General features: G+C 41.3%; 1 protein-coding gene across 1 annotated transcript in view; it reads right to left on the reverse strand.

Annotated features, from left to right (window-relative positions):
* The window catches only part of LOC128705882 (uncharacterized), a 67,100-nt gene that overhangs the window by 29,828 nt on the left and 17,936 nt on the right, over positions 1 to 19,336 (reverse strand). The window contains exons 8-20 of the mRNA XM_070083689.1: positions 15,492 to 15,715; positions 15,171 to 15,344; positions 14,942 to 15,051; positions 14,611 to 14,779; positions 10,021 to 10,103; positions 9,676 to 9,858; positions 8,925 to 9,069; positions 8,009 to 8,184; positions 7,522 to 7,720; positions 5,476 to 5,595; positions 5,029 to 5,148; positions 3,659 to 3,843; positions 385 to 1,420 (exon numbers count right to left, since the gene is read on the reverse strand). Coding sequence (XP_069939790.1) covers positions 385 to 1,420; positions 3,659 to 3,843; positions 5,029 to 5,148; positions 5,476 to 5,595; positions 7,522 to 7,720; positions 8,009 to 8,184; positions 8,925 to 9,069; positions 9,676 to 9,858; positions 10,021 to 10,103; positions 14,611 to 14,779; positions 14,942 to 15,051; positions 15,171 to 15,344; positions 15,492 to 15,715 — 2,924 coding nt within the window. The remainder of the gene's footprint in view (positions 1 to 384; positions 1,421 to 3,658; positions 3,844 to 5,028; positions 5,149 to 5,475; positions 5,596 to 7,521; positions 7,721 to 8,008; positions 8,185 to 8,924; positions 9,070 to 9,675; positions 9,859 to 10,020; positions 10,104 to 14,610; positions 14,780 to 14,941; positions 15,052 to 15,170; positions 15,345 to 15,491; positions 15,716 to 19,336) is intronic.

A 19,336-nucleotide genomic window follows, 5' to 3' on the forward strand; every position in this document is an offset into this window, starting at 1 on the left:
TACCTCATAACTAACGTAAAAGACTTCTAAATGCATAACACTACGTTGTAAGGAAAAAAAAAACTTTCCAGGGCACTTTTTTCGATGGGACGAGCACTAGCATCGTTAGTTCAGGAGTAAGTTTACAGGAGTTATTTTTGAGGGGGAAATTGTGGAATCTCTAGTTAAGCAAAGTAAAATTGACCTCATTTTAAGTAAGGTACTCTGTTAGTCAGCATTAAGGAAATGTTAAGGCACAATATCATGACTAGAACAATGCACAAAACCCGCACAGAGAAGCTTACGACGATGTTTCGGTCCGACTTTGACCATTTACAAAGTCGGACCGAAACATCGTTGTAAGCTCCTCTGTGCTGGTTATGTAAAATGTTAATCATTATTTACCTGGTGTAGCAGAGTTTCTTTCACTGAAGGAGAAATCTCGGGCCTCTTTCAGGACCTTTCTGTAGTCCCTTAGCATCGTTAAAACACCCTGAAGTTCTTCCTGAGCCTCGGGAGATACTCCGCATCGCACAGAAGCATTAAGGTCACCCCGAAGATTACCATCTTTCCTAATGGCATCCAAAAGTTTCCCTAAATTGTTTTCTACAACAACCGTCTCAAGCACCCGGGCCTGATTGCCCGATAATTGCCTCATTGTTCCCATTATCGAAGGATATCTCTGTATTCTCTTCAATGCTCGGCTGACGATGGAGAGAACTAGCCTGCAGTTCTCCCCTCTTTTATGAATCGATGTGTGGGAATACATTTCTGGACAATATAACTTACATTCTTCTGTTTCTGATCCATTTTGATTATTTTTAAATAAAAGTATTAAAAGATCTAAAATAAATAGACTTTCATCAGATGCTATTATATTTTTCTTTGAATCACTAAAATCCATAAAGATATCATGCCATCCTATGTGGATTCCATTAAGCTGCTTAGTTACTTTGTCTATATATTTATGAATATTTTCAGTAACATTAGTAATATTCACATGAAAGTCTAATACTGATGAATTAACTGTCTTATTCCACTCTCCGTTATATAGATCCAAAAATATGCCACCATCGTCAACCTGTGAGAAGGCACAGGCAACATCTTCAGCAAGTTTGGTATAGAATGGGATACTGTATTGACTGACAGCCAGTTTGTCAGAAGAGACTTTAGCAAATATTGTCAACAGGTCTTGGGCGGCGGCCACACGCCTGAGGCCCCACAGTAGCGCCTCCCGACGGGTGTCTTCCGTCAGTTCTTGTTCATCCAGAAACTCGCAGCCCCGATCACTCTTCTCAGGCACACTACGCCGACGTCTTTCATAAAAGGTTGAACTTCCCGACTTTTGCTCCTGAAGGAGGCGCATGGAAGTGAACGTCTTCTGGGCAGTCACTTCCTGGTCCCCAAACACGCGCAGGACGTCTAACTGCTTATTTCTCACCTGTTAATTGACAAGTCATTTGTGTAATATCAAGTATTTCACAAGACAGTGAAATCCAGATTATAAACATCTAAAACTGCCTATTACCCTAAAAAAAAAAAAAAAAAAAAAGTCAGTACAAGACAGGTGGCATTGCAGAAGAACATGATTTGTTTCATCAAAAGGCGTAAAGGAGGGTTAATTTTAAACGCCGTATACTAGCTAAATGATTTGAGAGGCTTACTATTTCGTTGGTGGAGGGGGTTTAACTATAACTGTTTAAGGCACAAGAGGGAAAATAAAATACAAGCTGGAGTCTGGCTACTTTTAAGGTTATTACTTCTGAATTAATGCGTAACCTGAAATAAAAGAATCTGTATATTACTATGACAGGGTTTATGGTGTGAAAGAAAATTGCCAATATGAAAATCTTGCGTAAAAAATACACCCTATGCTTATTTACCGAATTATTATAATCAAGGGGGACTATGTGGCTCCTGTGGGGGGGGGGGGAAGTAAGTTATTCAGGCTTAATTCAGGGAACTTAAGCACAGATCCAATTACCTAGATCAAGAGCCCCTCACCAACGTCAAGGAAATTTCTTCGAGGGATCATTTACTATGAGCTTAACTGATCTGTACAATCTCTAAAGGAGACTTAGCTAAAGTCAGTTGACTGAACAAAGTCTTGCAACAGGGGAAAAGTTCTTTTGCTATAGCGAATTTCCCGTTTAAGAGTAGACTTGGAGAGAAAAACTGATCAACACCAACGACCCAACATTTCACCTTTGATTAGCGTCAGCCAAGTGGTGATTATCAGACCGAATCTCTCAATCCTCAGATTTATGTTTAGTGTCAAAATTGTCCATCCTGTGGGCGGTATTAAAACTTACCAAGAGGATAGAATGTGTCCACAGACGAAGTTACAGTAGTCAATTAACAAAAATCGAGTCTGCTACAATAAATTATAAATTCATTAATGCACCAACATTACACTAAAGCGTTGAAGAGCATCGGTATAGAGGACTGACCAAGAGCCAAGAGGTTGAGCCAATCTCATTGGTTAAGAACTATTTACTGAAATAGGGTTTTTAGATTCCTTATACGTCAAATATTTATAATTATCAAGGGAAGGCGCTAAACCCACACGCAAACCGACGTACGAGCTAGTCCGGCTGATCAGGTACTGATTTTAGGTGCCTGTCCAAGGCCTTCTTGGAAACAGCCAGGGGGGGGGGGGGTTTACCAGTAATTCTTACGTGTACTAGGAGGCAGCTGAAAAGTTTTGGGTCCTTTACACTTTTAATACTTTTGGCTGCCCTGATTTTCATCGGGGGATTTTACATCTCCTGCCGAGTCTTGCTTTCGTAGGGAGAGATTTTAAGTGTGCAAATTTGGGAATAGTCCCTCCAGGATTTTCCAAGTGTATATTATCGTGTATATATCTCCTGCGTTCCAGGGAATACATATCAAGGGACTTCAACCACTACCAATAATATAGGTCCTTCATCGTACTTATTCGTGCCGAGAGTTCTTTGTACATTCTCTAAAGACTTCTGGAAAGATTGAATTTGGCCTGTACGTCCTAAATTTGCTATTTCTTTTTAAGGAAATTGGGAAGGAGGGGAAGGAGGGGAAGGTGGGGGGGGGTGGCACTGAAATACTGGTTTTGATCAAATAATTTGAGGAAATAAAGTCAAATCTAACCCGATAACAATTTCTGAGCGGCTTCTGTGTTAGTGTTTGGAGATATTTATGGGACTCCTACAGAATGCTGCTTCCGATTGACTAGGATTTCAAAGCGGACTTTCTTATTGGAAGTTTGAAACAGTTGGGCTGCTATGTCCTACGTTGTCAACTTTTAAATTGATATTTATTTCCAACTCGTGCCTCACTGCCTTACTCGTTATCAAGGTACATGGGACGGGGGGGATGAGGGGGGATGAGGGGGGAGGAGGGGGGATGAGGGGGGATGAGGGGGGATGAGGGGGGATGAGGGGGGATGAGGGGGGATGAGGGGGGATGAGGGGGGATGAGGGGGGATGAGGGGGGATGAGGGGGGATGAGGGGGGATGAGGGGGGATGAGGGGGGATGAGGGGGGATGAGGTGCATCTGTCTGGAATCGCACGGCGGCCGAAATAAATACCTGTTTCTACAATCAAGCAGTACCCCAGCTACAGATAGGTACCATTTACAAGACTGGTACTTCCTAAAAAAAAAAAAATTTAGGGCAACTGACGAGTAGACACGCATGCTGACCTTGATGGTGTGAAGAGCAGTGTTGATGGTGATTGAGTCAGCGTCGAGTTGAGTGAAGGCTGCTGAAGAGAGACCGTAGATCGCGTTAGACCAACTCAGGAACACCTCCGCAGGTACATCTACCCCGTTGATCTTACCTGCCACCCTTGTTGACCGACACTTCACGCCGCCCACCCGATGATGTCCTGCACCATGAGAAAATTAGTTCAGTAACTAGTTCAGTCCAAGGACTGACCGTCCACCATGTATAATTTTTGTTATTAACACATTGGCCGTTTCCCCACCAAGGTAGAGTGGCCGTTAAAAGAAAAACTCATCAATCACTCCACTTGCCAGAGGCGCGCTTACACTACTTATAAAACATTACCACCACCTTCAGAGTGCAGGCACTACTTCCCATCATCAGGACTTCGGTCCGGCCTGCAGGTTTCCCTGAATCCTTTCATAAATATTACCCTGCTCACACTCCAACAGCATGTAAAGTCCTAAAATCCACTTTTCTCCATTCGCTAGTATTTAACTAGTTCACGCATTCTTGCTGGCAGCCCAAGCCCCAAACCAAGTCCAAAACTTTCTTTACCCCTTCCCTCCAACCTTCCCTAGGCCGACCCCTATCCAGCTTTCCCTCCACTACAGATTTATATAATCATTAGGTAGTTCTATTTTGTTCCATTCTCTCTCTACATGTGCGAACCACCTCAATAACCCCTCCTCAGCCCTCTGGATAGTTTTTGTAATCCCACACCTAGTTTTCAAACTAAGAATTCTCTGCATTATATTCACACCACACTGCCCTCAGACATCTCCACTGCCTCCAGCCTTGTTGCAACATTCACCACCCATGCCTCACACCCATGTAAGAGCGTTGGTATAACTATTTCCCCTTTTTCTTCCATGGACAAAATTCTTTGTCTCCGCAGACTTCAGTGCATCACACGCCTTTTTCCCCTCGTCAGTTCTATGATTCACCTCATCCTTCATAGACTCATCTGCTGACAAGTCCACTCCAAAATACCTGAACACATTCACCTCTATACCTTCTCCCTCCAATCGGATATACAATCTTCCGTTACCTATTTTTTTTTTATCCTCTCCTTGCTTTTTCCTACATTCACTTACAATTTCCTTTTACATAACCTACCAAACTCGTCCACCAACCTCTGCAACTTTTCAGAATCTCCCAAAATTAGTCCATGAAAACCTTACACTAGCAGACTACCAATAAGCAGTGCTGGCGAACTGAAATCTTTCCTTTTAAGCGCTAAATTCTTGAGCCACAGTAAATGGGAGAGTCTAGCCTCTGACTTCTAATCTCCGAAGATGCCATAACCAGCGTGTGCTGAGGAACTGCAGCAACAATAAAAACTTACCACTTAGCACTTGTAACCGGGGCTCGTCTGTTCTCAGAGGATTAAGAAGGTCGATATTTGCAGTGATGTTCACTTCCAGGTTGCCAGAGAAAAATAGGTCATTTCGTATCCGGATCTGACCTATGAATGCATTTAAATTTTTAAACTAACGTAAATACATTCTCTAGCAGTCATGCTAAATTTATAAGTAAATAAATATGTAACATACGACCGTAAATGTTTACTCAAAATTAGTTTTGAAATATGTGCAGATGTCACCTTCGTTGTTAACTTTTGATTAAGGGTCAAATGAGAGACTTCGCAACTAAGAAATGGGGCATTTTCTAAAACATTTTACGTCCAGATTGGACAAAACTAATTTTTACATAAAAAGAACGTTAGCTAGACTAATGTTGGGAGCTGGAGCTCAACCCTTGCAAATTTAAATACAAAATTGAAAATAAATACCAGCGATTGCTGTAGCGCTATCACGAGTTACAAGGTGTTGGAACAGCTGATTAATGTTGACGTTATTGATGGAGCTGATCTTCACAGCGACAGCATCGAGGTCAGTACAGCTGACCAGACCTGTGAAACAAGAGCAGTGTGGAGTTCATGCCAGCCGTAAACTTGAGCAGTTATTCACTACCCTCAGTAGGTAGTGCATATTCTAAAACTTGATGCAGGGAATGAGGATCATGACTCATTACGTCTGCTGGCTTTACCCGAGATAACTACGTATTTAGCTGTCTGCGCCATCAGAATAATCCATCCTGTCCCCAGTACCTCAACTCTCCCTGACAATTATAATCATGGGGAAGCACTAAACCCACAGGATTATACAGCGCATGTGGGGTGGGGGAGGGATTGAAGGCATTCAGGCTCAATTCAGGGAACTGGAGCAGATCCAATTCCCTAGATCAAGAGCCCCTCACCAGCGTCAAGTAATCTCCCTTGAGGGAACTCCCTAACAGTAGCAGTACCTGAACACTAATTGGCTGAAGAGTTGCAGCTCAACTCTCGTATGGCTGGGATGTATGATCAAACTTCTAAGAGGCCTAGAAAAACTATCCCCCCCCCTTTTCCTTCCTTACCCAAGTAGGGCCAAGAGCTGAAAATTTACACATGAAGCTCAGATTTCTTTTTAACATTTTAAAGATTTTTGGGTGGTTCATTTCCATGACACGAAAATTTATCAGGTTAACAACAGTCCAATGCAAGAAAAGCTATATTTAAAATTAGAATGTTCCATTTTCTTTAAAATATATTGCTAAGGTTTGAGTGAAAAAAACATGTATAATTTCAGTTATAACACAATGTTTATCCAATAAATCCTTAGTGTTCAAGTGTTGAGATGATACGCAATACGAATTGGCATTTCCCAGTTTTATTTTTTTTTTTGGGGGGGGGGGGGAAGAACCAGCGTTCGAGGTTCCTAAACTTTCAAAGATTATCACAAATTAGTATCAACTTTCCACTGAAGACTATTTACCAGAGTTGAGAATTTTAAAGCTATCCTAAGAGGTATTCTCTAATTAACAAATTAAAAAAGATCTTTAAAATTGGCACTTTCACCACAACCGTACTAACAGTTAAGCAAAACAAACACGACTCAAGAGGCATTAGGATACGGCAAGGAATTGAAATTTAAAAATTTAAAAACTCAAACTTCCATCTACGTCGTCTTAAACTACATTGAACCTTTTTTGTGTTAGATGCGCCAATTTAAAAGTTGATGCCGTATAAAAAACTGCGCCTACAGTCTAGTAACAATTTAGAAGTGTTTACCAGAGCAGTATTTACGGACGTTCTGTAGCAAAAGTACACAAGTATTTAAGCAAAGCCAATCCGAGGTGGCGCTAAAGGTGACAAACCTTGCTAGAAAATTTTAGACAAAAGAGAAAATCTTTCTAAGAATGCCTGCTACTGAGAATCAGTATACGAGCAGAGACTTCGAACAATTTATTCTTTTATCCCGAGATCAAAAATGATGTACGAAATATTAATTTCTTAACTTTCCAACAAATATTTTACTATAGGCTTTAATATCGTACCGCTGATTTTTCACTAATTTATTTTAAGCAAGCTTAATTTAAGCTTTGATTAGATTCCACAAATTATAAAATATTACCATAAATACGTCCCCTATACAGCTATTAATAATATAGTCAAGTAAAACTTTCAAATCAAAGTTCTTTACTCAGAGAGAATGGGATGAAAAATGAACACTCGCGTAATTAGACGTGCGGACAAAAATGCTCTGTAAAAAACAGGTTTCCATAAATAATTCTAGTATAGTTCCACGACATTGTTAGGTGATAAACTTCACAAAGTAACTTATTTCGCGCGGGATGCGTAATCTACGTACAAAAATAGCAAGAAATCAGTTTTGAAGTAGTTTTATACCATCTTAAATGTGTAAAGATAACGCTCTTCTGAATTTTAAGTACTTTAGCCTCCCCCCCCCACCACCCATTTTTATGAATAGTGGTTTACAGGGAATATGGTAACTACCTGTGTGGGTCTGGGATGATGTAGTTAAAAGCAGAGTGAGAGGGTCGACCTGGAGACCATCTATGGTGGTATCGACCAACACCTGAGAAGAATTCACCATCCCCAAGAAGTTCTTCTCTCCTGTGATGGTGTGTTGACCCGATAGTGTCACGTAGGATGACACTGTCACACTTCCAAGCATCTCTACCATCACCGCTGACTAAAAAAAAAATTTGTACAAATTTAAGTTAAACGTTTTGCACTTTCCACATCTTAAAAAATTTTACTCAAGACCGTTCATGCGAAACTAGTTTAATACTAAAATTACAGCTATTAGTGCTACCAGTTGCTATTTTCTACTGAACAGTCAACCCCCTCCCCCGGCTAATGTGATTAATTTGTTCAAATTATCACTCAATTTCTACTTAACCGATCAAATAAGAAAAAAATAGTGGACCTAAATGAATACGCATTCCATCAAATTCCCGACTCTGGATCATGACCAAACCTGTAAGTGGAGGTGACTGAAGTGGAGGCTCTTCAGGTGAAGAGGACTTTGTCCAGTCAAGAGAATAAAGTATTTTTCGTGAGGGAGCTGCTGATCGCTGATCCAGTTCACGGTCAGGTTACCAACAGAGGATATTGTGTAAGTGTCCGTTATTAGGTCGTCAAAGTGCAAGTCGGCTGAGGGAGAACGTATTTCACAGTTAATATGGCTTACCTAGACAACTATATACAACCTGTCTTGCTAGAAGTATGTCCATTATAGGCTACCAATTTAATGTGCATGCAGTATATACATACATGTCGTGCCGAATAGGTAGAAGTGGTCAATTGGCAAGAACTTCTGAAATTAAAATTTTCTATACGTTTAAAGCTTTTTCCATTTATGTTAATGAAAAAAAATTGTACTAAAAGAACCTTCGAAAACTTGCCTAACCTTTATTATAGCAAGCGCAATTTAATTTAGCCTAAAGCAACTATATATATTTTAGATAGTTACTAAATTATTGTAAGCCTAACATTTTTAAACAAAAAAAGGCACAATACCGTGACTGGAACGACACACAAATAACCCGCACATAAAAGAGAAGCTTACGACGACGTTTCGATCCGACTTTGACCATTTACTTTGTAAATGGTTATTGACCATTTACTTTGTAAATGGTCCAAGTCTGACCGAAACGTCGTCGTAAGCTTTTATGCGCGGGTTATTTGTGTACCTAATATTTTTGTTAGGGTCAGAATGATTCGTGAAATTATTGCATACAAATTTTCGCTTGCCTTATTCAGCAAGAGCGTTGCTATTTAAGCCAAAATCGCAAGTTTTACCTATTCGGCACATGCATACATCAGTTAAAAGAAAATGGTGCAACGCTTGTAATCCATTCAGTGGTATCCTTTACTGATGTATTCTAACATACTGGGCCAAGTGACTGGACCAGCGAGAGTAATGGTCTCCGAGAGTCTGCTTCTCCCTGTGTCAAGCATCTGCTGCACGATCTCCCTCTTCATTTCTAGTTTCCTGAAGTTCATGGGCAACCACTCGTCCGTCAGACGCGTGTACACCTGAAACCCTCAGCAATATGTACGAACAAAATGCCACAACACTAATTTTATGAATAGGATGAAAAGAATCTTCTGATGTTCAGAAAGTTTATGAAAGTTTAATAGTTCACTGAATGTGATAGGAATTTCCACCTTCTGGTGGAAATCCCGATCACGCCATTGAATTGTGGAGCCCTATCACTCCATTAAACTTTTTCTTTTTAAGCAAAAAGATGTAGACCATTATTGACCAATCTGCACAGGATACTGGTATTGAAAATTATACCAGAATCTGGCAGTTACTGAAAGAAGCTGAAGGGCCATAATTTTTAACGAACATTAGTCTTAGTCTTCCCTCAACCCCCAGTGTAAAGATCATCGAATAGATTTCAGTAATTTGAAAGCCATCTAGAAAACTCTAGGTGAGAGTTACTTTATTTGCTAGCTCTACACTAATTTGAAGTCATATTTAATGATACTGAAGAATTAAAAGCTCTGAAGCCAACGTACTGCAAAATGTTCCATGCTCCTTCCTATTAAAAAATGTACACGTGAATTATGCAAAACATGGGGGCTGCTGCTACGACTATAGGCAAGGAACTTGTCACAGACCTGTCTCTTCCATACCTGCAAGGCCTGGCTGGCTTTCATTACCGTCAGGTTACCCTCAACCACTATGGGGCGGGTGAAAGTGTAGGACTGAGTTGTCTTCGGTGCCGCCTCAACTTTGTCATAGAGGCTGCCAAGATTTTCCCTCGCCAGGTGGCTTCTCAGTTTCTTGCACCACTTTTCTGTTGCCATGTAGTATTCCTGGCGACGATTAGTGAGAAAATATTTTGTTTATGTATAGTAGTATTTCAAAGTCCTGTATACAACTTTCGAATCAAGTGTTTAATATTAGCTCATTTGAGGAAACTTGATATACTTCGCAATGATTACTAAATCAAACCACCTTATAAAAGTGAAACTCACGTTTAGTGACTTTTCAGTCTTAAAGGAGATAGTGTAGAGGGTAGGAGCACCAAAAGTCTTTGAATCATCCTCGTTGCTCACTCCTGTAACATACAATTTGCTAACTGAAGATCTTCCCCCCACACTTTTATAACTAATTTAGAGCATTAAATACCAAAAAATTAAGCAATTAACTAGGAATTTTCCAAATAAAAAATGTTTTTACTATAGTTGCATATTTGTACGATAAGTTTCACTTCTGACATTTTTCAGTGCAAGCCTAAAATACCTGGCGCAAAAATTTAAAGCTAATGTGACTAGCGGACATTTGAGAGTGTACCGGTAACCGCGTCAGCCAAGAGACCGCTTCGAACAAATTATAAAGCAGAATAAGGCCGTACAAATTTTTGTAGTCCTTATGGACATGAACGGAGTAATTAAAACTAGCCCGATATAATCGTAGTATTGAGAGGTATAATTGTTGGGAATTACCTCAAACGGTAATCCTCGGAAAGTAGCCAAATAACTCCATATTTACACCAGAACATTCTGGAGGAATTTATTCCAGATCTGCACACAATTACCTGTGAACGCAACAGGCTCTGCGTATGGTGTAAAATAATCCCAGTACAGAGCAGGGCTTCAAAGTGGGTAGTATCAGTGTAAAGGGACCAAGGCTTACCAACACTACTTATTCAAGAGGACTTTGAAAGCTCATCAGTTCCTGATTAGCCGGGCTAGACCATTAAATACCTCCCTAGTTAATTGCAAAGGTAGCTAGTTGGATCGTAAAAACCAAAGTGAAATTTATAGCAAAAAGTAAGACCAAGTCAAAATAACCTTCAGGTCAAATGCCACTGGTAAACGGTTCACGTGTGCCACCGTCAGCTGCACAGCAATGTTCCACTGGTTCATGATAAAAATGCGGAGAAAAAAAACAAAAAAACCCTTTCAGTATATAGCAAAGTGCCATTTTCTATAGAATTTGAATGTCACAACAACGAGCGACTAGCTGACTAAGGATTTTATGGAATTTAAATTCTTACCGATGATAAAGATCTGCATAGACTTACGATCAATTAAAATACTTTCAGAGCTTTCTACGAACTTACTGAATGTCAATCTTTTACCCTTCAACATTGTGGTTGCTTATGATTTTAAACTGCCATTATCAGGGGTCAATGCATTATAGCTTTCGAAGAGAAAAAAGGCTCCGCTTAACGATTGAAGCATTGGCATAGGAACAAAGGAGGAACACTGCAACAGGCCTACTGACCCATGCGAAGCAGGTCCATGCCCCCCCGGCTTAGAACAATGGCCACCTAGTCGGGTCACTTCCACTTAAGGAGCACGGCACCAGACCTGGTAGCCCAAGCTAGTCAGGTCCAACTCTTACCCACCCATGTATTTATCCAACCTATTTTTAAAACTACACCGTCTTAGCGTCTATGACGGTACTTTGTAGTTTGTTCCACTCATTCACAACTATTACCAAAGCAGTACTTTCCTATATCCTTCCTGAATCTGAACTTTCCCAACTAAGCCATTGCTGCGAGTCCTGTCTTGGCTGGATATTTTCAGCACGCTATTTACATCCCTTTACTCCTGTCTTCTATTTATACACCCCAATCATATCCCTCTAATTCTACGTCTTTCTAGAGTGCAGATTTAGGGTTCTCAGTCTATCCTCTTAGGGAAGATTTCAGATACATGGGATCAACATCATCCTCCCCTACGTTTTCCAGTGCATTTATATCCATTCTGAAATATGGTGACCAAAACTGTGCAGCATAATCTAAACGAGGCCTAACCAAGGATATATAGAGTTGAAGAACAACCCGAGAACTTTTTTATACTTCTTGATATGAAGCCAAGGATCGTTAGCTTCATGGCAAACACTTAGGCACTGTTGTCTTGGTTTTAGATTACTGCTAACCAGAACTTAAATCCTTTTCGCAATCAGTAGTATTACGATCTACATTTAGTTTATGTGGCATGGTTATTTTCCTGTCGAACATTTCTAAGTTTGCATTTGCCTATATTAAACTGCATCTGGCACTTCTCCGACCACTGCATCAGTCGATTCAAACCATCCTGGAGTGCACTAACTTCCTCAATAGAATGAATTGGACGGCCTATTTTGGTGTCGTCAGCAAATTTGCTTGTCGCTATTTATTCCCTCATCTATATCGTTTGTGTAAATTGTGAACAAGGGGCCCAACACTGACCCCTGTGTTACACCGCTTGTGACGTGCCCCCCTTACTGATTTCTCCCCATTTATGCAAACTCTTTGCTGCCTATTTGTCAACCACGCCTCGACCCAGGAAAAAAATTCTATTCCGTGTGCCTCAAGTTTCCTCAAGTGTCTGATGTGCAACTATCGAAAACCTTACTGAAGTCCATATACACTCATTACCATGATCTACCTCAAACACCTTAGCGTAGGTTTATACTTTCATTTAGTATTTTTTCCTAAACATTTAAATACCTAATTTATACGAAACTTATTAAAACTCTTACAAGCTGGGAGAGCACCAAAACTACATTTGCTCAGCTTATGTGCAGCAAGGTGTGCATGCCAGAGCTTCAAAGGTTTCTCTGACTGTTAGGTAAGACACATATGCAACAGTTAGGCATCTTTATTTCGAAACGTTTCGCCTACACAGTAGGCTTCTTCAGTCGAGTACAGAAAAGTTGATAGAAGCAGAAGATACTTGAAGACGATGTAATCAGTCCATCACCCTTAAAGTTTTGTCGGTATTTTATACGATTTTAATGTTCATTCTGTCAGACACTGCAACACAAGGGTATCTTGGTACAGACCATCTACTTCGACAACCTCTACTAGTGAGAACGGCTGGGTTTGAGAGGGACCTGCCCTCCCAAAGCAACCTACGTCTCACCACCTGGCACTATATAAGCTCCATCCTGTCACTTCAACTTCATATTGTTTCAGACAACGGAACAATGCTCTTCTCCAGACTGAGGGACTGACCACCTCAAAACTTTAAGGGTGATGGACTGATTACATCGTCTTCAAGTATCTTCTGCTATCAACTTTTCTGTACTCGACTGAAGAAGCCTACTGTGTAGGCGAAACGTTTCGAAATAAAGATACCTAACTGTTGCATATGTGTCTTACCTAACAATCTGTCGGTATTTTATACCATTTTAAGGTTTCTCTGACTGTTGGAGGGCCAAACACCGGCGGCTTTATAAACCCAGTTCATTCGCTTTCCTTTAAAAGCCAGGGTCAGCCACTTCCCACAAACGAGTGGGAATGAGGCAGAAAAATGCTAGAGACAAAACTAGTAATAATGGCCTTCACCTCTGCTTGCATCCACCTATTTAGTGGATTTGGTCACCTGCATGGCCCAGACACCAACTAAATTTAGAATATTTATGCTGGAGACTGAATAAGGCAATACTATTTCCTGCTCTTATTTTCTCCAACATTTGAGAAATTGGCTGCTCTTTCAGGTTATCACAAAAATGTTAGCCTTCTGAACATTACCAGTGTTCTTTTCTGCCATGCTGAAGCTCAGTCATCCTAATAACTTGTCTGCCAAGACAATCTACCCTTCAAGGTTTCACATGCCATTTTCGAATGCCTTCCTGCATTACATTTTCAAATGCTCGAAAATTTAGAGCACTAGACTGCCTGATTATCTCTTGCTTCAACAACTATTTTCATTGCCACTCCAGTGTCTAGGTGGGATACCCGCAGGGATTCAGTCCTACCCTCTTCTGCCATTAGTTCACCTGCAGTGCCCTCTCGCTACCACAACCTTCCTATTGCCACCTATATCACTAAAATACTGCATCCTGTTCTATGACTTCCATCCTCCCTCTTCTCACTTTGCTCTTCCCTTCACGCTTCTGTGAGGCTAGTTAATTATACAAGTGACCATAGCGAAGTTATTTGTGCGCTGGGTATAGGCTATCCACTCAAACTGCAGGGTCTACAGAAGCAATAAACTAGGAAACGGCTTCTTAAGAATCGGTGACCCAGAATCAACTTAAAGCTACCATCAGGAAGAATGTAGTCATCACTGCAAAATCTACTACCCTAACCGATTTGTCAAATACTATCCTTTATGCATGAACCAAAGAATGCTCCAGGAAAGTAAAGGTTATGACTGGAGTTAGGCATAGGTGTTTCTTCCAATCTCCAGACCGTGCACACACGGGTAGAAGTTGGCAGTGACAGTGATTCACAAAGGTTGCGAGATTCTGACCAAGAAGCTTCACCCTCCCCCAGCAGTGGCTACGCGAGTAAAACATCACTAATTTCTCAAGATGGTCAGCTAGCTACCAACTTGAGGCATCAACGACTGGAGGATAATGTTATGAAGGGGAAGCGCTAAACCTGTAGAATTATACAGTTCCTGTGGGGGGATGTGAAAGGTATTCAAGCTTAATTCAGGGATCTGGAGCGCACATTCATTTCTCTAGATCAAGATCCCCTCACCAGCGTCGAGGAACCACCTTTGAGGGGTTGAGGATTAAAGTAACAATGGGAGCATGGGTGCAGAGCGGCCCCCTTCCTCCAAACATTGCAACGTTACAATGAAAGTGGTTTACAGAACGTAATCTACTAAAATTCTCACCTATAATTATTTTTTTATTCCAGGTGACAGAGGCTATGCCGGTGACGCCAACACCGAGAGGTCCGTTTGAGTACTGAAGGGTTGTGGGTACGAATCTCCACCCGTTGTACTGGTAGAATTTCACTCCAACAATGCTACTGACCACAGAAAGTAGCACCGTGGCCTCGACCTGAGGACATTGGATGGGAGGGAAAATTCTAAATACCATTTGCAGTTATAGTAAATAAAAAAGTTAAAAATGTAGCTCTACAGGTACTGCGCATATTTGAGGCAGCCAAATAAGGTTATAAAACTTAATCAGACTAAACCAAAGGTTTACTAGGAGACCAACCTGAACAGCCATCCACTGTACAGCAGCTGTGGTGGCAATTTCTTGGAAGAGGATAAACTTTCCCGTTTGGAATTTGTAGATGGTAGATGAAGTGTGAAGGTTGCAGCCGACTGTAACAAAAATACTCAGTAAGACATTGAATTGCAAATTTATTACTAGTAAATCATTCTGAAATGCCACAAAAAAAAAAAAAAAAAAAAAAAAAAAAAAAAAAAAAAAAAAAAATCACCTGAATCGTCTTCACAAAAGTTGGCAACGGCTAGGAAAGTGTCTTTGACGTGGCCGGTGCCCAGGGTAAAGCTCTGAAAGTGTGTGGCGCCACGCGTCGACACTTGCTGAAAGGGCACGTAGCGATCCTTGTCGACAGAATAACGGTACACTAGGCTGTGGCAGTTGTGTTGACCTGCGAGCACGCAAGTGAGCGTTAGATATTCATCTCTCATTTAATTTTAGTAGTACTGAGCATAATTTCATCTCTGTCCCTGCATATAACCCCCCATCCCGATCCTTTCCAAGTCGAGAGAATATATTAATCTGACGATTCAAATACCTTTATTATTCTTAAAATTAGCTACAGCTAGGAAACTGAAATTGTTGATCATGAAGTGGTGGACAGCTCGAGGACTGGTGGCAGGCAGCTCCTGTAATACGTCAAAGTAGAGACCCATCCACTGGTAAAGTCTTGAGGTAGTGTGATACGTTGTGGAAGTGGTACTTGACTTCGAAGTTCCTTCTTCACTGGCAACCATTAAATAACTTTTCTGACTGTGGATCCTAAGAAATTTAAGTTAAAAATCAAATAGCGGAATTTAATTATGACCACTACAATTAGTTGTACGATGCAGACATTTTATGGTTCAATATACATTTTGCTTTAATGTGACCAGACAGTTACAAAACTCTTACACCCAATCTTTCGTCCCACCAATTTAACGCTAAATGCAAAAACCAATAGCAAGATTAACATTAGTTTAATTGTTAGGTAACTAAATTCACTATTGCGATAATACATTAATGAAAAACTAAAAAATCTGGTTATTCAAACCAAGAATCTAATACAACCGAACGCCTTTTTAATATTTGAAATAACTGAAGTTAAAAATCTTCAAACTCGTGCACAATAAATTTGAATAAAAGTAAACAGCTGCTGCTTCATTCAGCTTCAGTTTAGAGCTGAAGGAATGGGGGGGGGGGGCGTCTAAATAGCCCATGGATCAGTGGCTCTGCTTTTTTTCCAGGTGGTCCACAGAAGTATGGGGAATAACTTCTGGCTCACAGTAGCCAATATATTGACTTCCATCCTTTTCAGAAACCGAATTTATTTTAATGTAGTTGGTACGCTGGTAGTGAAATTTTTTTTACGCTATCACGGTTTTTTTTCTGACATGTTAATTATTTTAGCTATGTAAAGTTGAAGTACCACATTATGTTACCTAAATCATAAGTATTATATTAATGAAGAGAGTATGGGGCATACCATGTAAATATTCTTGGCATTTATTATATGTAGTCTTACAAATTGTTAACAGACTGTCTGCTTTTATTTAGCATCTTCGTACTACTTTAATTACGGGAAGAATTTAGCTTGTTCAGGGAAGCCTGAGGTTACGTTGATCTTAAATTATTATTATTATTATAATCAAAAAGAAGCGCTAAGCCACAAGGGCTATACAGCGCTGCAGGGTAGGGAAGGAAGCAAGGGAATTGGATGGCAGGAGGGAGGGGGGATGATCAGCAGGTTACAGAAAACAGCGGGGCAGGGGATAGTACGGGGGTAGAGGGTAGCAAGAGATACAAGTAGAAAGGGCTGAAAGTATCAGAATTTGTGAAGTCAGTCAGTCGTTGTCAAAAAGTCAATAAGAGAGTCCGGATGAAAGGTGGGTCCATCAGCGAGAAGGGAAGGTAAAGAGAGAGCAGCGGGGCGAAGACGACGACAGAGGTAAATTCTGCGTGCTCGTTGATAAAGTGGGCAGTCCAACAGAATGTGGCTGACTGATAATGAAGCTTGGCAATTCTCACAGAGAGGAGCAAGACGCCTCTCCATGAGATATCCATGAGTAAGACGAGTATGGCCAATGCGAAGACGGGAGAGAGTAGTCTCCCAACCTCGACACTGGTGATAAGAAGACGGCCAGTAACCTATACTCGGTTTAATAGACTGAAGTTTGTTGCCGAGCATAGTAGACCAACGTTGTTGCCAACGGGTGTGAAGGTGGGAAGATATTACAGCAAAATAGTCCGTACATGGAATACCTCTGTAAGAAACTGGTAGGTCATGTACTGCTGACCGCGCAGCAGTGTCTGCCTGTTCATTGCCCTGTACGTCAACATGACCAGGGACCCAACAAAAAACAATATCTTTATGCTTAGTAAAGATGCGGCGTAGCCAAAGTTGGATACGGAGGACTAAGGGGTGAGGTGTATCAAATTTTTGTATAGCCTGTAAAGCACTAAGGGAGTCTGAGACAACCACAAATGATGACACAGGCATAGATGCAATACGGATAAGTGCTGTAAGGATGGCATATAATTCAGCAGTAAAAATACTAGCTGAAGATAGTAAATGCCCTTGTACGACGCTGTCCGGAAACACTGCTGCGAATCCTACGCCGTCAGAAGACTTAGAGCCATCTGTGTACACAGCAATGGCATGAGAATGAGAGTGAAAGTGGTCAAGAAAAAGAGAGCGGGAAGCGACCGTAGACAGTTGGGCTTTCGAGCAAGGGAGGGAGAAAGAACAGACTCGAACAGCTGGGACCTCCCAGGGGGGTAGGGAAAAGTGAGATGCTACATGTACATAGAAAGGTGGTAGTTGAAGAGAAGACAAGAGCGAATGAAGGCGAAGAGAGAAGGGACGGAGTAAGCAGGGGCGGCGAACAAATAAAGAATGTCTACTAATATCAGTGACCATTCTATAAATGGAAGGATTGCGGAGATCATGAGAGCGTACATAGTAGCGCAGGCAATGGGCATCACGGCGATCGGATAAGGATGGAACGTTCGCTTCTGCATAGAGGCTTTCGACAGGGGAAGAGCGAAAAGCACCAAGGCATAAACGTAATCCTTGGTGATGAATGGGGTTAAGGCTAGAGAGAGTAGCAGGAGATGCCGCTGAATAGATCTGGTCACCATAATCAAGTTTCGATAAAATAAGGGTGGAATGTAGGTGAAGGAGGGTTCGACGATCAGCTCCCCACGAAAGATGAGCAAGGGTTTTAAGAAGGTTCAGCCGGCTGTGACAAGTTGCCTTCAGAGAGGTAATGTGAGGTTTCCAGGATAACCTACGATCAAAGAGGAGGCCCAGAAACTTGACTGTATCACGTTCAGGGATACGTGAGCCATAGAGGTACAAAGGATGATCAGAGATGACAGAGCGTCTAGTGAAAGTGATTTGGTGGGTTTTAGTGCTGGAAAATTTAAACCCATGTGTGGTGGCCCAATTGGAAACACGGTCGACTGCATGCTGGAGAGAAACTGTAAGGAGGTGACAGTCAGCGCCTGCACAGGCAATAGCGAAGTCATCAACATAGAGTGATGACCAAATATTTGATGGAAGACTAGAGGCCAAATCATTAATAGCAAGGAGAAAAAGTGTTGTGCTCAGAACACATCCCTGGGGGACACCTTCAGCTTGGACAAAGTCCGGGGAGAGCACATTATTAACCCGAACACGGAAATGCCTGTCAGTTAAAAAGTTCTTAAGGAAGGATGGTAGATTGCCTCGAAGGCCTAAGGAGTGGGCTTGGGCTAAAATATTATACCTCCAAGTTGTGTCATATGCCTTCTCAAGGTCAAAAAATATGGCAATAACTGAGTGGTTATTCGCAAAGGCATTACGAACATACGTATCCAAGCGCAGTAAGGGGTCTATGGTAGAACGTCCCTTACGAAAGCCATATTGACGAGTGGAGAGACTGTTGTGTGTCTCTAAATACCACACTAAACGTCTATTTACTAGACGTTCCATTACTTTGCAAACTGCACTGGTAAGAGCAATGGGACGATAGTGGGAGGTTTCATGTCCCGTAGTGCCTGGTTTGCGGAAAGGGAGAACAATGGCGGATTTCCACAGCTGTGGAAGAACTCCTTGTGACCAAATAAGATTGTAAAGGTGTAATAGGACTGCAAGGGCTGACTGATGTAAATGTTGTAGCATACGAATATGAATGTCGTCGGGCCCAGCTGCCGATGATCGACAAGCTGAGAGTGTTGCCTCCAGTTCTTGAAGTGTAAAAGGCACATTATACTGTTCTTCTCTGAGAGAAGAAAAGTCCAAGGGTGCTAACTCTCTGGCAGACTTTGAGGAAAGAAATGAGGGGCATAGATGGAGTCCCTGAGAAATACGGACCAGATGATTGCCAATTTCATTGGCAACATCTAGTGGGTTTGCTATAT

The sequence above is a fragment of the Cherax quadricarinatus genome, chromosome 10 (genome assembly GCF_038502225.1).
Source record: "Cherax quadricarinatus isolate ZL_2023a chromosome 10, ASM3850222v1, whole genome shotgun sequence".
NCBI classification, from domain to species: Eukaryota; Metazoa; Arthropoda; class Malacostraca; order Decapoda; family Parastacidae; genus Cherax; species Cherax quadricarinatus.